This window comes from Coturnix japonica, chromosome 8 (genome assembly GCF_054131305.1).
Source record: "Coturnix japonica strain WE chromosome 8, WE-NBRP24, whole genome shotgun sequence".
NCBI classification, from domain to species: domain Eukaryota; kingdom Metazoa; phylum Chordata; class Aves; order Galliformes; family Phasianidae; genus Coturnix; species Coturnix japonica.
In genome coordinates, this window is record NC_140670.1 from 12565954 (window position 1) to 12587675 (window position 21722).

Below are 21722 nucleotides of genomic sequence, written 5' to 3' on the forward strand. Positions count from 1 at the left end.
AGACTCTGCAAAACACCTCTGTGCCAGTGTTTATTCAGATTGTTGATTGCTTAAAACTAAGGTAAGGAAGATTCTGAAGAGCAACTTAAATTTGAACATTACCATACAGCTTTGAAGTAATCAACATTTTTGAAAATTGCATGGTTTTGACTGAAAGTAAGTTTCCATTCAGTTAAAAACAAACAGCAGAACCAGTAAATGAGAGCTTCACACCCTCAATAGCTACTTTAAATGCTTACTTCCAAAGGAGTTGACCTCTTGGGCAGGACAATTCTGCTTCCTCCCAGTTTTTTCTTTTACATGAAAATTTGTTACAGATTTGTATCATTGCGTTCACACCACCCCCTAGTGAGTACTTAATTACATTTAACATGGCTTTCAAACAGGGAAGGAGAAGGGCTTTTCCAGTAAATACCTTCAAAAGAGATTTAGGTTTAACTCTACCCTTATGTGAATGCTTGCCGCATATCCTTGACAATTTGCAAGTCAGAAATTTACTGTCACTTGCTTAAACACTCCAATGGACTGAAGAGTTCATCATTATATGTATGTACACACACTATGTAGTAACACATCTCATTCTTAATAAGCTTCCAACAACTCTTCAGATTTTAATTTGCATGTATCTTTTGGAAGAACTCCTAAAAACAATCCCACTAGTTCCACTAAAGGTATTAGTATAGATTGTTTCATCCATGTTTCATCCATACCTACCAGATCTCATAGAGAATTTACTGGAACATTGGTATCCTCTTCTAATCACTCTGACTCAAGGACTGCTTCCCCTCCTTGGCCTCCAAACAAGATACATCTCACATAAGTTACAATCTTCTACCTCAGAACATGAGGTATAATTTTAAAAAAAAAACTGCACTCAAAGATTGGATTTGATGCTTCTTAAATGACTACTTTAACACTACCAATGAGAAATTAAAGGTGCACTTCACAGTTCACAGAGCAGAGTTGCCCAGTTTGCCCTGAAAACCCAGAAACAAACTAGCTGTACTAGACTCTTGTATTAGCTAAAACCTCAACTGTGAAATACACAGCTCTGAATCTCTCTGCTGAAATGACTTTTTCTTCCTTCCACTCCTGCAAAAGTATATAGGCCATCAAACAAGTATATTTTTAAAGGGTTCTTGAAACCAGACCGAACACAAGAGAGTAAGTATGCCTACCTCCTCTGAATAAATACCACCTGCTTCAAATGTTGTTAAAACTATTCACCATAGAAAGCTTTGATTCATACTTCATATTGATACTCAAAAGATGTTTAATTATGAAAGGATTTTAATACAGTGTAAATAGCACATTAACACTGAAGTTCTCAAGCTTTACAAAATCTTAACTATTAAATCAAAAAAGACAAACCAGGATTTGTCTGACATATTTTATTTAATGTAAAAGCCAGATGAGCAGCTTCTTTCCAGAACAGTTCTTCCCATGCTTCCTGATGGAATTATGTAGCCTGTAAAGAAAGAGAAAGATCAGTTCCAGAAGATTACAACAGATTTTGTACTCACTTTTATGGGGCCTTAACTTCTTTCCAAATACTGCTCCCCTTAAAACATAAGGTTCAAGGCTTTAGAGTACAGTCATGGGAATGAGCCTAGATAGCAGCATTTCTATAGAGGAGTTCAGCAATCTAGAACTGCTTTGCAAGCCTCCTGCTCCTGACATATTCACTGTATCAGATCCCAGACAGTTACTCAAATGAGCCATTTCTCATCTGATCTAAGAACACACTTAGTTCTGCAATGGTTATTATCCACAGCACAAACCTTTTTACTTGTTCCTGCAACAAAGACAAGAACAAAGTCTATCATTTGTCTAAAGTACTATCAAGCATCTACACAAGTATCAGTAAGATGACAATTGCTCCCAAAACTGAAGTTATACAAAACCAAATCACTTTAGAAAATACAAAGCTACCCTATCCTTATCATATTTAAGTTAGTTTTACTGCAAAAAAAGCCTTCAAATAAGTAATAGAGTTCCATTGACAGTAAATCAGAAACTTCTGATGATCCACTAACCATGCAAGTTCAAGAAACAAACAATCAACTCAGTAGTAAGCAGAAGAGTGATCTGTAAACATTTTAGTCTTCCTTATACTGGTATAGAACATCATGCAAATACGAGGCTTCACATAAACCAACATTAAACAGTATAACTACAAGCTACCTAATGTCTACTTTTACAAAGTACCCCCCAGTCATACCTGTAATTCTTTTTCCATCTGAAGTACATCCAGTTACTGGGAAAAAAAAAAAAAAAAGATGAGAATAGATTTATTAATGTTCTGCTAGTGTAGATGATATAGATTTGAAAACAGAATTTGCTTTTTCCAATTACTGCAATTACATGTGATAGGAAAACCTTTGAATTTTTACTACTGTAAAGGCTAAAGACTTGGATTTCATGCATTCCCTCAAGCTTAAAATGGAATCTAACAATAGCTTTACAGATCTTAGGGAACTCTCAGGATTCAATTACATATTCACTTATAGCTAAAGGCTACAAATAATGGTCTTAAGTGCTTATCCATCCACGTTACTGTTTGATACATTTAAAAACACATCTGTTAAAAAAAAATCCACATGCCAAAATCTGTCAAAATGACTTGACATTAGAAGGCATGGGGTTTTACTCTTAAAAATGGCACTTTCCTATAAGGTCTAATCAAGTGCCTAAACACTCCTTAGATCAACCATTCTCACAAAATGCATAGGTAGACACTAAAATAAATGTCATGATTCCTATTAAAAATGCAGATTTCTGTGAATAAGGATGTTACAGCACAAAATTATGTATAAGCATGCATTTTACAAGACAAAGCTTAAATGCAGGAGTGTTTTCTGCAGTTCTTTTCTGTGATACAATGCAACTATTCCCAGATTTTCCAAAAAGCATGCTAATTCATTTGTCCTTAGTTATTAACACATGGATACAATGATCAAAGGTAGTGAACAAGATCTTAACTACGCATATCCAAATTCTAAGATAACTTTCAAGGACACTAAAAAACCCTTAAAACAAAATAGAGTCCCTTACTACCAAGAATGCACACTAGTTCAACAAGTATTTGATAAAGATGCCACATTTGCTGCATAATTATCACAGCACACACCCCTACTCCTGATCCCAAAAATGCTCATAGACTTAAGGAGACTTTAAATCAACTAGAAAACTGTAACTCAAATAACAGTTGATGAGTGTAAATACAAGACTTAATAACTAGCTTCAAATGCTAAAACTCCTCAGGGGAAGAAGCCATTCTAGGAATCAGTGCAACACTGACTCCCCTTAGCATCCACAATATATATTTGTGGATTCGCACACTAATATCACAACTACAGTAAAACCTGTTCTATACCTTTCTACTTTAAACAACTGTATGACTTCACTATTCAATTAGCGTTGAAACATAATATGATAAAGGTTCCAAATCACAACTAATAGCATTCTCATATATCAAGTGACTGCAAGAACTTCATTTATACAAAACACGAAGAACATGATTCCAGAGTAACTGCAGTCAATTTTATCTCTGCTTAGAACAGTTAGAAGTCTAATGCTGACAACAATGCAGTTTACAACCACTGGCTCAACTTTACTAAGCTATGATGCAACTTACATTTCTATAAAGATTCACAAGTACTTTTGTTTTAAGGTTAAGTTACACGTGCAATTACACTGCACTACTTCAAACCAGAACTGCAGTGTTTTGAACAAATCTATCAAGAGCAATGAGTTGTCCTTCTCACTGGAAATTCCATATTTTCCATGTCACTTCACTAGCTCAGAACAAACTTCAGTATGTAATCATCTGAACCCTCATAAGATAGAAGTTTATGGCAAGCATACAAGCATGCAAGAGAGTACAGTGCTTCAATCTGATGGGATAAAAAGTGTTTCAGAGGTGTATAATTCAGTCACATCCATGCTCATTTTCAGTACCTGCTAGATACTTCATTTCTGATGGAGAATCCCAAGAAAGTAGGAAAAAAAGCAGAAGTGAAGATTACTGAAGTTCAAGACGTTAGAAGTAATTTAACAGTTATAGATCTATGCAACGAACCCAACACCATCTCCTATTAAGATGCAGTTGCAAAACCCACTTTGGAGCACAAACCCTCTCAGTGTTTTCTGAAGTGCAAAAAGCTGCTGAGCAAAGTGATCTTCACACCAAGTTTTCTCATCAGTTTTGATGAATTTGCTTCATCATAAAGGAACTCAGTCCCTCCTCAAGCTGCATGCTTTCTAAATTTGAACTGAGTTGCAGCCCACAGCATAAAAAGCTCCAAGCAGCAAAAAAATAAACCCACCCAGTCATTAATCAGTCCCTTAGAACCAATATAAAGCAACTATTGTTTCTTATTTCTACTAGTCTTCACCTCGTACAACACCACAAATCCTTAACATTTAAAAGAACACTAACTTATTCTGTTAAGTGTTAGGTATTTAGGTAGTCTGAGTAACTAGCATTAAGCAGAGTATTTCATTTTTACATAGCATGACTGAGTTATGAGATTAGAGCATTAATGTTAGGTTTAAAAAAGCTTAACTTTAGTTCAAGTGACATGTAAGAAACAATCATTTAAGAAGCACTGTCTCCTATTTTATCAGCTAAGCTGCAGCAGTGAGGAGCAAAACTAAGCTACTGAGCTAATGAGAAGCTATACATGACCACACAGATTACCTTCTGTTATCCAGTAGAACAGTAAAAGAAATGGAAGAAAGACAAGGTTATTCTGTTGAATAACTTTTTTTCAACATTTCAAAAACAACATGCCAACTCTGGGCTACAGATAATTTCATCATACCTTTTTGCCAGCACCAACATTTGCCTTAGCTGTACCCCTGACTTTCTTCATTCTGTTCTTACGTTCCTTCCGCTGCTTCCTAGAAGTCTTCTTCTTCTCATACAAACCATGCTATTAAAAAAAACAAAGTTGTATGTATTATCTATTCAGTGGTAGTAACCTCCAAATTTCCCATTCTATGAATTATTTTAGTTATTTCTGGATCTTTCGAGTACTGTTTCAATGAAGTAACAGCTAAACAGCAACACAACTTCACTGATAATAAAATAGAGGAAACATTAAGATCTTGCATGGATCAGCCCCATTTTTAACAATGATTAAGGAATCCTTCTTCGCAGAACATCACAAGTAACATCATTTTTGCTATCCCAATTCTACCTATAATACATTATACCAGAAGTAATCTATTTTTCAGACACAAATGCTAACTAATGCTATGTTAATACCTATTACATAACACTAAATTCCCTATACACAGCAATACCCCCAGAAAACTACAGGTATGCTTTTTTTTAATACAAGAAAACCAACTGCTAACACTTGAAAGCCATCCTAATTGTTTCCTATTTACTGCAGAACAAATAACCTACCCTGGCAAGCCTGTGTTTTGGTTCATTTTTCTTTGCATAGTCCAAGGAATCATAGATCATGCCAAAGCCTGTTGTCTTGCCACCACCAAAGTGAGTTCTGAAGCCAAATACGAATATTACATCAGGGGTTGTCTTGTACATTTTCGCCAGCTTTTCCCTGATTTCTGTTTTGGGGACTGTAGCCTTCCCAGGATGAAGAACATCAATCACCTAAAAAAAATACAAATATATTTTTTTAAGTCATATAAAAGCCAAAGGCAATCAGCACCCAATAAAACAACTAGACTCCCACCCCAAACTCAGAACTTGAACTAGACCATCTAAGCCACAGAAAGTACTATTAACATAATCCAGATGTGCTCCTAACAGTTTCCTGTTTCAAATGACACGTTAGCTTGCTATCCCATCCTGAAGATTTACCTTCAGCATATAAAAATGTGTTCAAACCTCTACACACCATACAACATTAACACTTCTAAGGCCTCTTGCTTATCGTAATTTAAAATATGTGCAGTCAAAAACCAATAAGCAACTGATAACATATAATAATAAACGTATTCAGTGTTTTTCTTACCATCTGCTTGCGCTGAAGCAGTCTGTTTGTCATGAACTTCCTAGTTCTTATGGTCACTGTGTCGTTCTGCAAAACAGAGTACACAGAAGTGATACAAAATCATAGTTTACAAAACCTAATGTACATGTAACATGTGACACCATTGCAGCCAGCACTCTACCTGAAACTAAGCACACTTGCAATTTAACACACTTGTCTCATACTATAGGATGTACCCTAGAAAGCTAAAGTACACTGAAGCCACTCCCAGCCCATGAGTCAAACAGCAGCATATATAACCCCTTTATTTTAACATGCTTAAATCATTTTATTAAGACTCCTAGATTACAAAAAGAAAGATCTAACAGACTCAAGAGATCACTGAGTCCAACTCCCTGTGAAAGCAGGTTCCCTACAGCAGGCCACAGAGATAGGCTTCCAGATAGATCTTGATTTCTCAACATGGAGACCCCACAAACCCTCTGAGCAACCTGTTCCAGTGCCCCACCAGCAGGATAATAAAGGAGCTCCTGCTTGCATTAGTATGGACTTTTTTACATTCCAGTTGCTGCCTGTTACTTCTTTTTCTACTGCTGCTTATCACTGAAAATAATCAGTCATCCCCCCAGCTTGTGTTCCACACTTCAGATATCTATAAACAGTAACGCATTCCCCTCTTAGCTTGCTCTTCTCTAGAAAGAGCCTCAAGTCTCCCAGCTTTTCCTTGTACAGAAGGCATTCCAGGCCTTTAGTAATCTCTGGACGTAAAATAAGGTTCCTTATGAAAGCTACACATTTCATCCTGACGGGGCTTTTCAGGCAGGAAGAACCAAAGAAGACACGAGTGTGACCGACAGGGCTCCACTCAGAACACAGACACACAGTACTTTAATATCTCAGCACCACCTACACCCGCGGCCGCTCCTCCTAGCAGCAAGGCGGCCCAGCAGGCCCAACCTCCTCCAGGCATCAACCAGGCCGCAGGAATCCCGGCTGTAAGCAGCGCCGTCCCCCACCATACCCGCACAGACCCCTGCGGACAGGTCAGCCCAGCAGGGCACGGCCCCTCAGGGAGCTCTCAAAGCACGGATGGCGGCACAACAGGGCGGATAACTCAATACCAATAACCCCACACTCACCATCTTGCCGGCGCTCTCCCTGCCAGCGAGCGAGAAAAGGAAGTGGCGCCGCCGCGCAGCCAATCATAAGGCGGCACAGGGGCCTTCAGCCGGGGTGGGGCCATGAGCGAGCCTGGCTGTTCCGGTGCCGGATCTGGGTGTAAAGAGTGCGGCTGTAGTGACAGGGCTTCACGTGGAGGTTCTCTCCCTAAGCAGGGCGCCTCGGTGGGCTCACGCCGTGATCTGGTTCTGCTGCCGGTGAGGGAGGCTGGGGAATACGGGACTGGTGCGGAGCGTTGGAGCCCGCACCCGTGGGAGGCCGTGCTCTCTGTCCAGCAGGGGGTGTTGCAGGAGGGCGCTGCGTCTAGGAGAGTGGTCAGGCCCTGGAACAGGCTGCCCGGGGAGGTTGTGGGTGCCCCGTCCTTGGAGGTGTTCAAGACCAGGTTGGATGGGGCCCTGGGCAACCTGATCTCGTAAAGGTGTGTGTTTGGTGGCCCTGCCAGGCAGGGGGGTTGGAACTACATGATCCTTGAGGTCCCTTCCAACCCGGGTCATTCTGTGATTCTGTGTGTCGCTCTCTCCATCCTGCTTCTTACTGATCTATAGTAATCATTCAGGTGCCGCTGTAGCTGCATGCCGTCTCCGTGCCGCCATGGTGAAGGAGCAGTTCCGCGAGAGCGATGTGGCCAAGAAAATGTGAGCGGAACCGTGGGGTGGGAGGCGACTGAGAGCGGGTGGCTGGAGGGACCATTGGGAAAAGCGGTGGTGTGGGTGGGGGGCCGCTTGTATGCAGTCAGCCCCGAGTGACCCTGTGTGAACTCTCGCCTTCCAGAAGCCACATCTGCTTCGGGATGAAATCCCCAGAGGAGATGCGGCAGCAGGCCCACATTCAAGTGGTCAGCAAGAACCTGTACAGCCAGGACAACAACCACGCCCCGCTGCAGTACGGCGTGCTCGACCACCGCATGGTGAGGAGCCTCGGTTTCCTATAATGTCCCTTTTGGGAATGGTTTACAATAGTTACAAGTGAGATAACTGAAGTTTACTATTCAAAATATGTGCAAATGCAACTCTACTTAAACAACATAGGCTGTTAGTTGCAGTGGCATCGGCTTTGGTTGTGCTTTTGGATGGCTCAGCAAGGCACTCTTGGGAGTTAGGAGATGAGTTTTCCCTGCCCGGTTTTTAGGGACCCAGAGACATTCATCCACAAAACATGGGGCTGTAGGTCCATGAACTGCAGATCAGTTGCCACAGTTGCATGACTCAGAGTTGCTGCTGTCAGGAGGTGCTGTGTGAAAAACTTTTCTGCCCCATTACTTTGCTCCTTTGAGACCACATCTGGAATACTGTGTCCCATTCTGGGCTTCCCAGTTCAAGAAAGATAGGGAACTTCTAGAGAGAGCTACAGAAGCATTGAGGGTCTTGGAGTATCTCCCTCCAGAGGAGAGGCTGAGAGACATGGGACTCTTCAGTCTGGAAAATGAAGCTGAGAGGGGACCTAATCAATATGCAGCATTAAGATAAGGGGCAATGGGCACAAACTGCAACACAGGAAGTTCTATACATGTATGTATATATGTAAAATAAATTCTTTACAGTATGAGTGACAGTGCCCTGGAACAAGCTGCTCAGAGAGGTTGTGGAGTCTCCTCTAGAAATACTCAAGATCTGTCTGGACAACTGCCTATGAGACCTGCTATAGAAAACCTGCTTTAGCAGGGAGTTGGACTCAGTGATCTCCAGAGATCCCCTTCAAACTCCTGCGATTCTGTGATATGTATTTCATGTAGTGCTACTAACATGCTTGTATTGCTGGGGAAAAAAAGCGAGGGCTGTGGGTCTGCCGTCAAGTTAGTTGCCTATCAGAAGGGATGTTCTGTCTTTTATATGTTTAGTGGATTACAGCTAAAGCTTTATTTTGTGCATGTGTTCCTTTCCCTTCAAAGGGAACAAGTGAAAAAGATCGTCCCTGTGAAACCTGTGGAAAAAACCTGGCTGACTGTTTGGGCCACTATGGGTACATTGACTTGGAACTGCCGTGTTTTCATGTTGGATACTTCAAAGCTGTGATTGGCATCTTGCAGGTAAACTTAATTTCCATTTGCCACCAATATCTAGGCTGGAAAAAGGAAATTACCAAAGACAAATGAGATACTGAGATGATACAAGAGATACTGCTTGAAAAACACTGGTTCAGAGAACATATGTAAGATTGTGTCAAATATTTTATACATTTTTGTTTTGAAAATAAGAGTGTTTAAGCATCAGTTCTAGTAATGTAAATCCATCAATGTTATTCTTTGTGATTTCAAATTGATTAGAATCAAATGTAGAATCATTAATCTGAAATCTTTCTGTATTTGTTTGAAGTAAATATGTGCAACATAACTTGCCTTTTTTGGCCATTACAGTGTATCACAGCTGTTTGTTTTGTATGGATTTTTACAGTCCCACAGAACTTAAGCAAGGTTTTTTGTTGTTTTTTTTTTTTTTCTGTATTTTTTCCCATGTACTTGGTTTTGTTGTTATGATATATTAATCATCTTTCATCCAAGTCTGCAGTATTTTGTTAAAAAAATCCTGCATACTAGTGAAGAGCTTAAGGTTGTGGTAGAAATTACAACTCTGCATGTTTGTGTTAAACGACTGTGCTTATGTGTTCATATTAAAGATGATCTGCAAAACCTGTTGCTGTATCATGCTGTCAGTAGAAGAAAAAAAGCAGTTTTTGGATTACTTGAAGCGGCCAGGCCTTACTTATCTTCAGAAGAGAGGGCTGAAAAAGAAGGTGTCTGAAAAGTGTCGGAAGAAAAACACTTGTCCTTACTGTGGTGCCTTTAATGGTGAGCATTCGTATTAGCAGTGGTAGTTCTTTACTGTGATGGTTTTTATACTGTTGGATGCCATAGGCGTCAAAATCTGAAATATCCTTGTTCTTTCTGCACTTTATGGATTTTTTTCACTTAAGAAACAGGTTGTTGCATTCTTTGTGCCAAGCTAAGTCATGTTGACATCTCACATATGTGGAAGTAGACGTCGACCGAGTAACTTATTTACTATTCTGTTCATTGCAATGACCAATACTTAATACTTGAATAAGGTCTGTATCAAAAATGACAAGTCATGGCTTGAAGCAGTGATTGAGTATCTTTCTGGGGTGTGTGTGTGTGTGTGTGTGTGTGTGTGTGGTGTATTTGAGCAGTTCCTTCTTTGTTGCAGCCTGGGGTCTTGCTGATCTACTGTCATTGCTGTGTTTTCCATTGTGTTACAAGGGCAAAACAAACAAACAAACAAAAAAGCTCGGTTTAACCATTTATTTTAATTATGGCAAGCTGTTACTAATGATCGGTACCTTACCTTGGAAGCTTTTTACAGACTGTAATTCTGATCTTTGTTTTTCTTAATTCCATTAAACTCTTCTTAGTAATTTTAGGTATTCTTGCCGTTCTCTGGGTGGGTGACTTGGGTTTGAAGCAACCCCTAGTTTGTTATTGTTAAGTTTTTCTTTAAAACAACAACATTTTCTTGCAGGAACTGTGAAGAAGTGTGGTTTGCTGAAAATAATACATGAAAAGTACAAAACCAATAAGAAGGTTGTCGATCCAGTAGTATCCACTTTTCTGCAGTCCTTTGAAACCGCCATAGAATATAACAAAGAAGTGGAGCCCTTACTGGGAAGAGCTCAGGTGAGCTTTGTTAGTACTTACATTTTCTGCTAGTTTTTGTGCATGAAATAAAGCTTTGGAAAGGTTTTCAGTGTAGCAGCTTATTGTGGACCAGTATTTTTAAATACTTATTGTAGTGCATCTATTACATTGCTTTAAGTAACTATGAAGTATTATTAAATTGGCATAAGTTAATGCTGATGAACAGAGGCAAAAAATGTAGCAAGCTTAAGAAACTCTTTAAAGGTTGGTTCAGAACTAATAAACTAAAACTTAGCTGTGTGTGCGTTGATAGCGGTTTTCTATTTGTTATTTTTAAATGCTGTTTGTTCAAAAATTGAGTAAATGAAGGGAGGAAGGAAGAGTTGCAAATTGTTACATGGTGGCGTGATTTCACCATTCTCCCTTGGATTTTGTAGGAAAACTTGAATCCATTAGTAGTATTGAACCTGTTTAAAAGAATCCCAGCAGAAGATATCCCTCTGCTTCTGATGAACCCAGAGGCAGGTAAGCCTTCAGATTTGATCCTCACCCGACTTCTAGTGCCTCCGCTGTGTATCAGACCCTCTGTTGTGAGTGATTTGAAGTCTGGCACCAACGAAGATGACTTGACAATGAAGCTGACAGAGATCATTTTCCTCAATGATGTAATAAAAAAGGTGAGACATTCATCAAGCACTCTGAGACAGTTTCTTTAAAAATGTTTAGCACTGACTGTAGCAAAGTGTTTTTTGTATGTATTGCTGCTCCTAGTCTAGCAAACAGTCTGTACTGTACCACTGTGATGTCTGGTATTTTATTGAAAGAAATGAAATTACTTCAAGTAGAGCTAGCTCTCTGGCTACTTGTAATATAGGACCTTCACATCACTGTAACATTTTTTGAGTGGTTGCTTATAGTGAAAACATATTTGGTTGTTTTCTTTTGTGTAAATCTTCCTATTTCTCAACCTTTTCTATTTTATCTATTAATAAGAAATCAATTTTCAGTTATTAAGCTGAGTAGAAATATATCTGATAGTTTACCATTTGTTTAGAGGAACTGTTCTACCAGGCTAATTTTTTTTTCAGGGTTTTCCAAACTGATCTTTTGTCAGGAAAAATGAAATCAAGTTAGTGAACTCTCCCATGACTGAGGAGTGATTAAGTACTGATCATTTTCCTGATTGTGTAATTACATTATTCTGGGTGGATTGGAAAAATGTACAATTTAAAGGAATTCACAGTTTGGTGAGCGTTTATCAAAAGCTGATGCTAATCAAAAGAAATTACATTTCTTTGTTGTCTTTGTGGAAAGTCTTATACTCTAGCAATTTCCCTTTCATTTTTTCATTTCATGAACTTTTTCATTCTAATGAGTGTGAGGGTTTTTTGATGTTATTTTCCTAAAAAGAGTTATGCTTGTTATAAGAGTTAAAACACTTTACTAGGTAAATTTGTTGCATTTGTAGCATTTTCTGAAATGCATGGATTTTTTCTTTTTTATTCTTTTTTTAGCACAGGATATCAGGAGCCAAAACTCAGATGATTATGGAAGACTGGGACTTCCTTCAATTGCAGTGTGCCCTTTACATCAACAGTGAGCTTTCTGGAATTCCTCTGAACATGGCACCTAAAAAGTGGACTAGAGGCTTTGTCCAGAGACTTAAGGGAAAGCAAGGTTTGTCTAGGAAGCTGGTATTGGCTAAAACTATTTTCTGTGACTTGAAAGATGTTCTAGTGCATAACAGAAAGCATTTTGAAATTAACTTCTTCTGAAGCAGTTCTTGTTTGTTTGTTAGGTCGGTTTAGAGGCAATCTGTCTGGAAAGCGAGTGGATTTCTCTGGCAGAACGGTCATTTCCCCTGATCCTAACTTACGAATAGATGAAGTAGCAGTGCCTATTCATGTTGCTAAAATACTAACTTTTCCTGAAAAGGTAGGTAGCGCAGAACCAGAACATTTTTCTGCCTTTTTTATGGGGCTTTTTGGGGGTTGTTTTGTTGTTAGTTTTTTTAACCATATACTAATATAGTTATTACTTACATTCTTGTTCTAAAACAGAATAAATATGTTGTTTATTTGCTGAGCATGTGATTTGGTTGCTGCTGGTAAACAAAACTTGCACTATCGAATGTGTACAAGTACTGTGGAGGCATGTGGAGTAAGGAGTAACAGGCAGACCAGGATAGAGTGGTTTAGCTTGATGTTTTCAGAGTTTAAATATCTATCTGCTTAAGGACTGATTGAGTGTCTTATTTATAAGTTTACTTCCCAGACTTCTCATGTATTTTCACTGTTCCCGTGCCTTGAATTTTCCTCTTCTTATCTGTTCCTTTCAGTAGCTGAAGGCTGTGAGGGGAATTGTCAGTTAAGCTTAAAATTTGCAAATGTTTCATTTGTTCCTGTTTGAAATCTTTATGCAACAGGTGAACAAAGCAAATATTAATTTTATGAGGAAACTTGTCCGAAATGGTCCTGATGTTCATCCTGGAGCCAACTTCATTCAGCAAAGGCACACACAAATGAAAAGGTACCATGTTTGTTTCTAATTACTCATTTTACATCTCTCCTCATGAGCTTGCTCTTAATGCTGTGTGAAGTTAGTTATATCTAAAGGGATTGGCATATCTTTTTATTTTTAGCATCATTCATAGAGGACAGTAGCAAAAAAGAAAGAATTATATGAAAAGGACTTATATACTAATCCTGAAGATGTCATGCGTGAATATATACTTAGAATTCACATATTAACGATAGTGAACTGCAATTAGATTGCTTTAGGACACTTTCTATTTGGAGTTGGGGGCTACAATACTGTAGATAGTATAGAAACTTGAATGAGATTTATGTTTTGGGTTTTACTGGGAGGTGGTAAGTGAAAGGAGACAATATTGGTTACTTCATGCTGTCTGCTTTCACATGCTAAAAAGTAATTGTATCAGTGTGAAACTTCCTATTATCCCTCATACAACTGAAACAATTATTTTGACCTTGGTGGGCTTTCTTAGTTTTTGTAGTAAAAACTGTGGTTTTTACTGGAATGACAATTTGTTACTTAAAATAGCAACTGATCTAATGTTTAGTGATGTAGTCTCTATGTTGTATCACCTAGTCTTTGCAGTACAAATACTCCAACATTTAATGGAGAACCTTGTGTTGTGAACACAACACAATTTATTAGAAGTCCTCTTTATGTCTGTCTTTTTATGACATGCTGTCATGTGTTGTTATAAGATTTTTGAAATACGGAAACCGAGAGAAGATGGCGCAGGAGCTGAAGTTTGGTGATATTGTGGAACGGCATCTTATAGATGGTGATATCGTCCTGTTTAACCGACAGCCCTCTCTTCATAAGCTGAGCATTATGGCTCACATTGTAAGTACACAGTACATCACATGATTGTTAAGAGGCCTTCATTTACAGCTATTTATCTCTTTCATGTACAGAAATAGCTTTTTTTCTAACTGTGTGGTTGTGCTTTTTTGTGGGAATTGATGTGTAGCTGGACACTAATATGATGTGTGACTGCCAGACAATTCTTTTAATAGCTATATTTGACCTCAGAATCTGTTTTTGATAAGCATTTCATTATTGTAGAGTTCCTGTGGCCTCTACAAAGCATTCTGTGTAGTGTGCTTTGTGTAAATACTTCATAATGGAAGTTAGATATGTCTGTGTAATGTAACCAATAATGCATTCAGCTGCTGTTGTTTCATGGCTGAGCTGAGTCCTGCAATCAGAAATTTTGATTCATGTCTGTAATAAACAGAACATATAATGCCTACAAAGAAGCACTTAGATTGAATTGTTAATCTCTCAACGTGCTTCACTGCATGCACAGCACTTTTATTTCTCTTTTTGCAGGCTAGAGTAAAACCCCATAGGACATTCAGATTTAATGAATGTGTGTGTACACCATACAATGCAGACTTTGATGGAGATGAGATGAACCTTCACCTTCCTCAGACAGAAGAAGCAAAAGCAGAAGCACTTGTTTTAATGGGGGTATGTATGTAGATCATGTTGGTTTGGGGACTTTGCTAGTGATGGCCATGCCTTGTAATATTTATCTTGCATATGAAATCCAAAATCATCTTCAGGTTCTGTGAGTATGGATAGTATGCAGCTGTGAAACTCCTTAAAAGCAAAATGCAAAAGGGAACTGAAAATAAATTAGGGATGTTAGTCTGACAGTAGGCTGGGTGATAATGTAATACATGTACTTTTAGTATTCTTGACAAATTCTGGATTTTTAAGTACGTATGTTGTTAAAATGCTTCTGCTTGACTAATGTTATCGGTTGCTACCAAAACAGTGTTTGTGCTGAACCAATAGGTACTAGAGAAGGCAGATGAGTCGATTTTTATTTAGGAGGGGGGAAAAAATGGAAAAAGGATAGTAGATAGAGGAATATTGGAATTGCAGTAATGTATCTGTAGCATGAAAGTAGAGTCAGTAACAGTAACTTGAGGATTTTCCAGTACATTGGTTCTTTAGCGTGACTACTTCTGTTGTGTGATGACAGCTGTTATCTGTAGCATGTACTGATTTGCTGAGGTAATCTGAGAGCTTAAAAAGAAAGGTTCTACAATTAAAATAATAAGTTAAATGTATAATATAGGCTTCTGTTGTCCTGTGAATAGTTCAGGCAATTCTGAGGCAGCCAGATTCTGTATAGATGGGGTTATGGAGATGAGTAACTGGAGCAGGAAATAGTATGAGTGGGTGCTCCTTACCCTAAACTTAATTTGTTTGCTGTAGAATGGTGTTTGAAGAGAAGCAGTATTGCAGTATTTCAGTTTATGCATGTGATATGTGTTAAATCATAGTTTTTAACGTATAGTGCATGGAAGTGATGTATTTTTAAAATATTCCTGAGTGAAGTGGGTACCTAAATCTACCTAAATGTGATATCAGTGTCTTGTGGTGTGTAACTTTTATTTCTACTTGATATAGACTAAAGCAAATTTGGTAACACCAAGGAATGGAGAACCCCTAATTGCTGCTATTCAAGATTTCTTAACAGGTGTGTACATTATCTTATTTTAGAGCTGTGTGATATAGGAATTCGTTCAGAACCTTTTTCTTTTTTTTTTTTTTTTCCATAAGAATTTTTTCTATATTAACTTGAAAATTTATCTTGAATGAAGAAGAATAGATGTTAGCAATGCACTGGCTTCAATTTCTAGAAATCTGAATGTGATGGAACTAATTATATATGGAAAGCTGTGTAAACCATTGTTATTTTGCGCAGTACATAGTGCCCTAGTATCAGAAGGATGTCATTAATACTGAATATGCAGTAACCTCTGTGTTTAACCACTTTTTACATTTCAGGTGCCTATCTTCTTACACTAAAAGATACATTTTTTGATCGAGCAAAAGCTTGTCAAATCATTGCTTCTATTCTGGTTGGCAAGGATGAAAAAATTAAAGTTCGTCTTCCTCCCCCAGCAATTCTGAAGGTGTGTCACACTGTTATTATAAACACTTTCTTTGTATATTTTTACTTGTGGTGATGTCTTCCATGAAGAGACCATTCTTATGTTTTCTGCTGTTTGTTTTGTACTAGATACTGTAAGGCATAAAGTACATTCACTTTATGAGTTTATGTGAACCTTTATAACAAGAAGTAGTGTTTCTTTGCTTCTGCTATTCAAAATGAGAAGATAACTTTTTTTTTTAGCAATGATGTGTTTACTTATGTTTAACTACAAGTGAATGAAGTACATGATTATATAAATCTTTTATCTCCTATAGCTTCACGTAGATGGCATTACATAAATAAGTAACTATAGAAGTGAAACCTAGCATATGAAGTTAATGTAGCATCATATTATTTTCTTTTCTAATCAAGGAAATGTGACAGCAAGAGGGAGCTCCAGAGCATGTATGTCTCAGTAAATGCATGCACATAGCCTCATAGAAAGAGTAACCGCTTGGAAATTAGTATTTTTATATATGTAGAAGTGCATGTTGTTTTATCTACTCAAAGGAATACTATTATGTAGCTATTTAGGAAAGATTATGTATTAAAAAACAGAAATTTACAATTAAACTCATACTTGCTGCTTCTAGTAGTTGTAAGCTCTGTAACCCTAATTCTTCTTATTTTGTTTTCCTAAGCCTGTAACACTCTGGACAGGAAAGCAGGTTTTCAGCCTCATTCTCAAACCCAGTGATGACTGTCCCGTGAAAGCCAATCTGCGAACCAAGGGCAAGCAGTATTGTGGCAAAGGGGAAGATCTATGTTACAATGACTCTTGTGAGTGATACTTCTAAAGCTGTGTTTTGAAAGCTTTCAATAACATTGTAGATGTTTAAATTTGGACTGCTTCTGAAGTGTTTCAGAGGTGAACTGAGCATGAGAATAGTTGAATAAAGAGAACTGTAGCTTGGTTTCTGAGATTTATTTTTGTTGGCTGTAATTAAAAATAAATTGACTGTAGTTTGCCGTCCCTTATTGACGGCTTCATTTCTGGACAGCTAAGATGAAAAGCTTGAATATATATATATTTTTTTTTAACAAATAAGTATTTAATGCTTTTATTTCAGTTTTTAAACAAAAAAATAATTAAGACTTCTGAGAATCATTGTGAATAAAATAGTTACAATTGTCATTCTGAGGTGGCAGGAAAATACATAAGTGTTACATAAGTGTTGGTTTCTGTAGGTAATATCAGTTTGTAGACTGTTCCCTCTTAAATACTCATTCATACACTGATTAAGATTCAGTAAACGTTTATCGTTGGGTTTTGCTCTTTTCTTGAACAGAGCCTTTATTTGAAGAAATGCTCTGTAACTACTTTAAAGAGTTTGAGTCATGCTTAAAAAAAGATATGAATTATTTTTGCTTTTGTTTCTAGATGTCACAATTCAAAATAGTGAGTTGATGAGTGGCAGTATGGACAAAGGAACCCTAGGTTCTGGATCAAAAAATAATATCTTCTACATTTTGCTGAGAGACTGGGGACAAGTGGAAGCTGCAGATGCCATGTCAAGGCTAGCCAGACTTGCACCTGTCTATCTTTGTAAGTTTTATTGTTAAAAAAACAAGTGCAATACATCCTGTTCAAAACAAAATGAAGAAGAAGGAAAAAGAAAGCCAATAACTAAACTGTCAAGTAGTGATACAACTGGTATGTTTACTAAGTGCTTATGATTGTCACATGTTGGGGGACGTAACAAAGTTCCAAATGACAAAATTTCCTGATTTTCATTTCTGTTTTTTATGTATGAAGTTGAACTAACATTATAATCTATATTTTGTGACAGCTAATCGTGGCTTTTCAATTGGAATTGGTGATGTTACACCAGGCCAGGGCCTGCTAAAAGCTAAGCATGAACTGCTGCATGCTGGCTATAAGAAATGTGATGAATACATTGAAGCACTGAATACTGGCAAGCTACAGCAGCAGCCTGGTTGTACTGCAGAAGAGACACTAGAGGTAAGCATTTTAAATTCAATCGATATATATTTAGAATAGAGATTTCATGCATATGTATTCACAGTATTTGTGAAGGTAAACATTGTCTCCTGAAGCTTAGAACTATAAGCAAGTAGGGTCTGTCTGTGTGCATCTTTAGTTGTCTGAATATCTAATCCTTTAGATGCATGTAGCCACCTGAATGTTAAAATGTTAGCTGAATACATAATAACCAGTATTTTCCTGTTCCTCTGGATGTACTGAGGTGACATAGATTAAGATTACACAGATAATGAGAGCAGAATTAATTGCATTTACTGAATTAATAGACAACAGTAACAACAATTAATCTAGTCCAAGAAACAAAATACTCTTTTAATTAGATTTCTGTCTACAAGCTGTATTTTTATTTTTATTATTTTTTTGTTGTTCCTTATTAGAGCAGCTGTTAAGTGGACTTCAGTTATACTGTTTTATGTTTAAGGAAAAAAAGAAAATGATCAGCTAACATTATCCAAAAGCTTAGAGACAGGATCTTAGCGTTCTTCAGCTGATATCATTATATTCATTGCCTTTAGTAGTTTTGTACATCTGTTCTCTTGGATATCAAGGTATTTTCTTGTACTTTGTTAGTAGCAGAAAGGGGTGTATGGGAGGAAGTATAAAAGAAAAACAAAAAACAGGGAAACCCACCCTGTGAAGTACTTCCACATGTGTCTAGTTACAGTTTGTCTGAAAGAAGTCTTGGTGTGTTTTATGCTCTTCCTCTTCTCAGAGACCTTGGTTTTTAATATAATGTTCATAAAAGCCAGAGATATTAATGTTGTACATAGAGAGCATTCCAAAATTACTTCTTTATAGTAGTCTTTCACATAGTACAGCTTAGCTTAGTTCAGTACTTTGTTTAACTAGCTAAAGCTGGTGCTGCTAACAAAAAAGGTTGTAATGTCCAAAGCTACTGCTGCCTTAACCCAACAAAGAATTATTTTGCTGCAAACTGGAAAGTTACACAGTCTATAAGTTGCAGTTTCACCAAAAGCAAATTTGAGGCTTATTTCTCTTAATTATATTTTTAGTTCCTGTTCACTACTGAAGGTATTGCTGGCAAGTGTTAGTATATTGTTTTTGTATGGCTTTTTACTGATAACATAACTATGTTCTTGGATTTTTAGGCCTTAATACTTAAAGAACTCTCTGTTATCAGAGATCATGCTGGCAGTGCCTGTCTCAGAGAGCTGGACAAGAGCAACAGTCCCCTTATCATGGCTCTTTGTGGTTCTAAAGGTAGGGATAGCTGAGTTTCAGAATTAGTTTGCTAATTCCATCTCTGTTCTCTGAATTACTTTTTCTGTCACAATAGCTTATTTTATGGAGGCAGCTGTGCAGGTACTAAATACACGTCCTGCAAATTTGAAGTGACTCCTCTTAGTAATTCCTAGACAGCTCTCATTAACAGAACATGAGCTGGTGAACTATTTATTGTCTTGAATTTTTTGTACTAGTGAAAAAGCATCCTACTAGGACTTGTTCTTAAGACTTCTGTTGTGCCTCCCACTTTAAGTATCTCTGTCATGTGGAAAAATCAGCCAGAAATGATTTATTGAGAGATTGAAATAGCAAAAAATCATTTCTGCTGCGAATAAAGCTTTTTCATTCTCTGAAGTTTATTTAGTTGTAGAAATCACGGTGAACATTTAACCCTTCATTTAAAATAGTTGCTGAAATATGCTTATTGGAGAAATTGTGGATTAAAATACTAAGGCTAGGATAATGGGTTTTATAAAACAGAATTCATGATTCAAGACAGGATAGTATTAAGGTATTATGAAAGGCCATGGCTCCAATAAAATATAGAGTTGTTGGGTGTCTTCAGAGCAATGAAGGCAGCTCTGCCATCAAGGTGTTGATATTATTCATTTGTAAGATTTTTTTTTTCCTTTACAGGTTCCTTCATTAATATATCCCAGATGATTGCATGTGTGGGTCAACAGGCTATCAGTGGGTCCCGAGTTCCTGATGGATTTGAAAACAGGTCTTTGCCTCATTTTGAGAAGCATTCTAAGGTAATTCGTGTTGAAACGCTATGAAGAAAAGTGAAACATAGAACTTTTTAAGAAAGGCCTATAGTAAAGAAATGGGAATGCATACAGTTAAGGTAAAATGTTTTGAATGCAATTTGGGACATAGTAGTAATATTGTAAACTACAAATGAGATTTGTGGTTTATTGTTTGGTTTTTCTCAACTGCTTGTCTGAAATTTAATAATCACTAGAGAAGTTCTTTATAGCAGTCATCAGTCTTGTTAATTGATTTAACTCAAGTGTCAGATGATAACCATGACACTTAAATCTGTCACTCAAGTCCAAATTTCAGTTTCTGAATTCTGCAACATGATATCTTCTATTTCCTGAGTAAATTAAAGAAGGAGAAAAAAAACTTTAAGGATGAAACATTCAAGCTTTAACTCCAGCTTTTTGTATTGATTTAGAAAGCACTTATTATTACTTAGTAGCATATGCTAGTCTTCAAACATGAACCTTTTTGTAGCTTATGCACGATTCTGTGTTATCATAGAGACTGCTTGGTGTTAACTTTGATGCCTGCATAAAGTTCATTGTTGAAAACTGTTCTTAAGAAATCATCATAAGAAAACATTCAAAAGAATTAGTTATGCGCATATCTCCAATTTTTTTTTTTTTTTTTTTTTCTGGGTTTCTTGGTCTTTAGCCTGAACTAAAGAACTTTTGTATGATTCTTTCATTTCTCTTATCATTAAGTGAAGTCAACTTGTTTGAAGTTGGTGTGGTGTTTACAATAGTGACTAGAGGCAAGGCTGGACTTAAAAATGAGCTAAAATCTGGTTTGGTAGTTTGGCAAAACTAGGTTGGGGGTACTGAAGCCTATGTCATATTTAAAATATATTACATTTCAGAGCTACGTACAACTGAGACCAATTGTTCTATGCTTATGTATCAACTGAGTATCTTTTTTTCTGTTACATACGTAGAGAATGTTAATTGTATTTCAGCTTCTTTCCACTCTTTCCTTTAGCTTCCAGCAGCAAAAGGCTTTGTTGCTAACAGCTTCTATTCGGGGTTGACTCCCACTGAATTTTTTTTTCACACTATGGCTGGTCGAGAAGGTCTGGTTGACACTGCTGTAAAAACAGCTGAAACTGGATATATGCAGGTAACTGTCAGTGGAATGGGATCTTCGTCAGTTTTTCCAAATGAGACAGTATTTCTTTAATGCTTATTGTGGCAGGGGGCAGTGCATGTGTTCTCTGTAGCTTTTATTGTTGTATGTTTTTAATGTTTAAGAGTAGTTTTCAGTGGGAAGTAGATATGGCTTTGTTCTCTGGTAGGTAGCACATTAATATGCTTGTGCTGAGCTGTTTTCTTTTGAATACAGGTGATTAAAGCCCTTGTTCCAGATAATTACTGAGGACTGCTTTTGAGGTGCTTTAAGTTTTATGCAGTTATAACATAGATTAGAGCTGAATGCTTTTTCAGATTTGGTATTTTGATAATGAGAAATAGAAAATGCATCTATAAGATG

General features: G+C 37.3%; 2 protein-coding genes across 6 annotated transcripts in view; one reads left to right on the forward strand and one right to left on the reverse strand.

The window, feature by feature from the left end:
* Nucleotides 1-1376: 1376 nt before the first annotated feature.
* Nucleotides 1377-7148, reverse strand: RPS24 (ribosomal protein S24). The gene is made up of 6 exons (XM_015866800.3): nt 7109-7148; nt 5991-6056; nt 5417-5626; nt 4827-4937; nt 2222-2257; nt 1377-1468 (listed from the first exon to the last, which is right to left on the reverse strand). Exons 1-5 carry the CDS (start codon nt 7109-7111, stop codon nt 2255-2257), a joined length of 393 nt encoding a protein of 130 aa, XP_015722286.1. The 5' UTR covers nt 7112-7148; the 3' UTR covers nt 1377-1468; nt 2222-2254.
* Nucleotides 7149-7222: 74 nt separating this feature from the next.
* Nucleotides 7223-21722, forward strand: part of POLR3A (RNA polymerase III subunit A) — a 30222-nt gene continuing 15722 nt past the window's right edge. For 2 of the 5 annotated variants that reach the window (XM_015866792.3, XM_015866795.3), the window contains exons 1-20: nt 7223-7345; nt 7705-7783; nt 7920-8055; nt 9037-9174; nt 9762-9933; nt 10622-10776; nt 11175-11414; nt 12252-12414; nt 12536-12672; nt 13163-13266; nt 13971-14112; nt 14602-14742; nt 15694-15763; nt 16075-16202; nt 16864-17002; nt 17604-17768; nt 18013-18185; nt 19337-19448; nt 20109-20227; nt 21216-21353. In XM_015866792.3, the coding sequence (XP_015722278.1) occupies nt 7740-7783; nt 7920-8055; nt 9037-9174; nt 9762-9933; nt 10622-10776; nt 11175-11414; nt 12252-12414; nt 12536-12672; nt 13163-13266; nt 13971-14112; nt 14602-14742; nt 15694-15763; nt 16075-16202; nt 16864-17002; nt 17604-17768; nt 18013-18185; nt 19337-19448; nt 20109-20227; nt 21216-21353 (2616 nt within the window). In that variant the 5' untranslated portion in view covers nt 7223-7345; nt 7705-7739. Of the gene's footprint in view, nt 7346-7417; nt 7567-7693; nt 7784-7919; nt 8056-9036; nt 9175-9761; nt 9934-10621; nt 10777-11174; nt 11415-12251; nt 12415-12535; nt 12673-13162; nt 13267-13970; nt 14113-14601; nt 14743-15693; nt 15764-16074; nt 16203-16863; nt 17003-17603; nt 17769-18012; nt 18186-19336; nt 19449-20108; nt 20228-21215; nt 21354-21722 lie in introns of those variants that run through there. The other 3 variants (XM_085554206.1, XM_085554207.1, XM_015866794.2) reach the window with 3 other exon arrangements.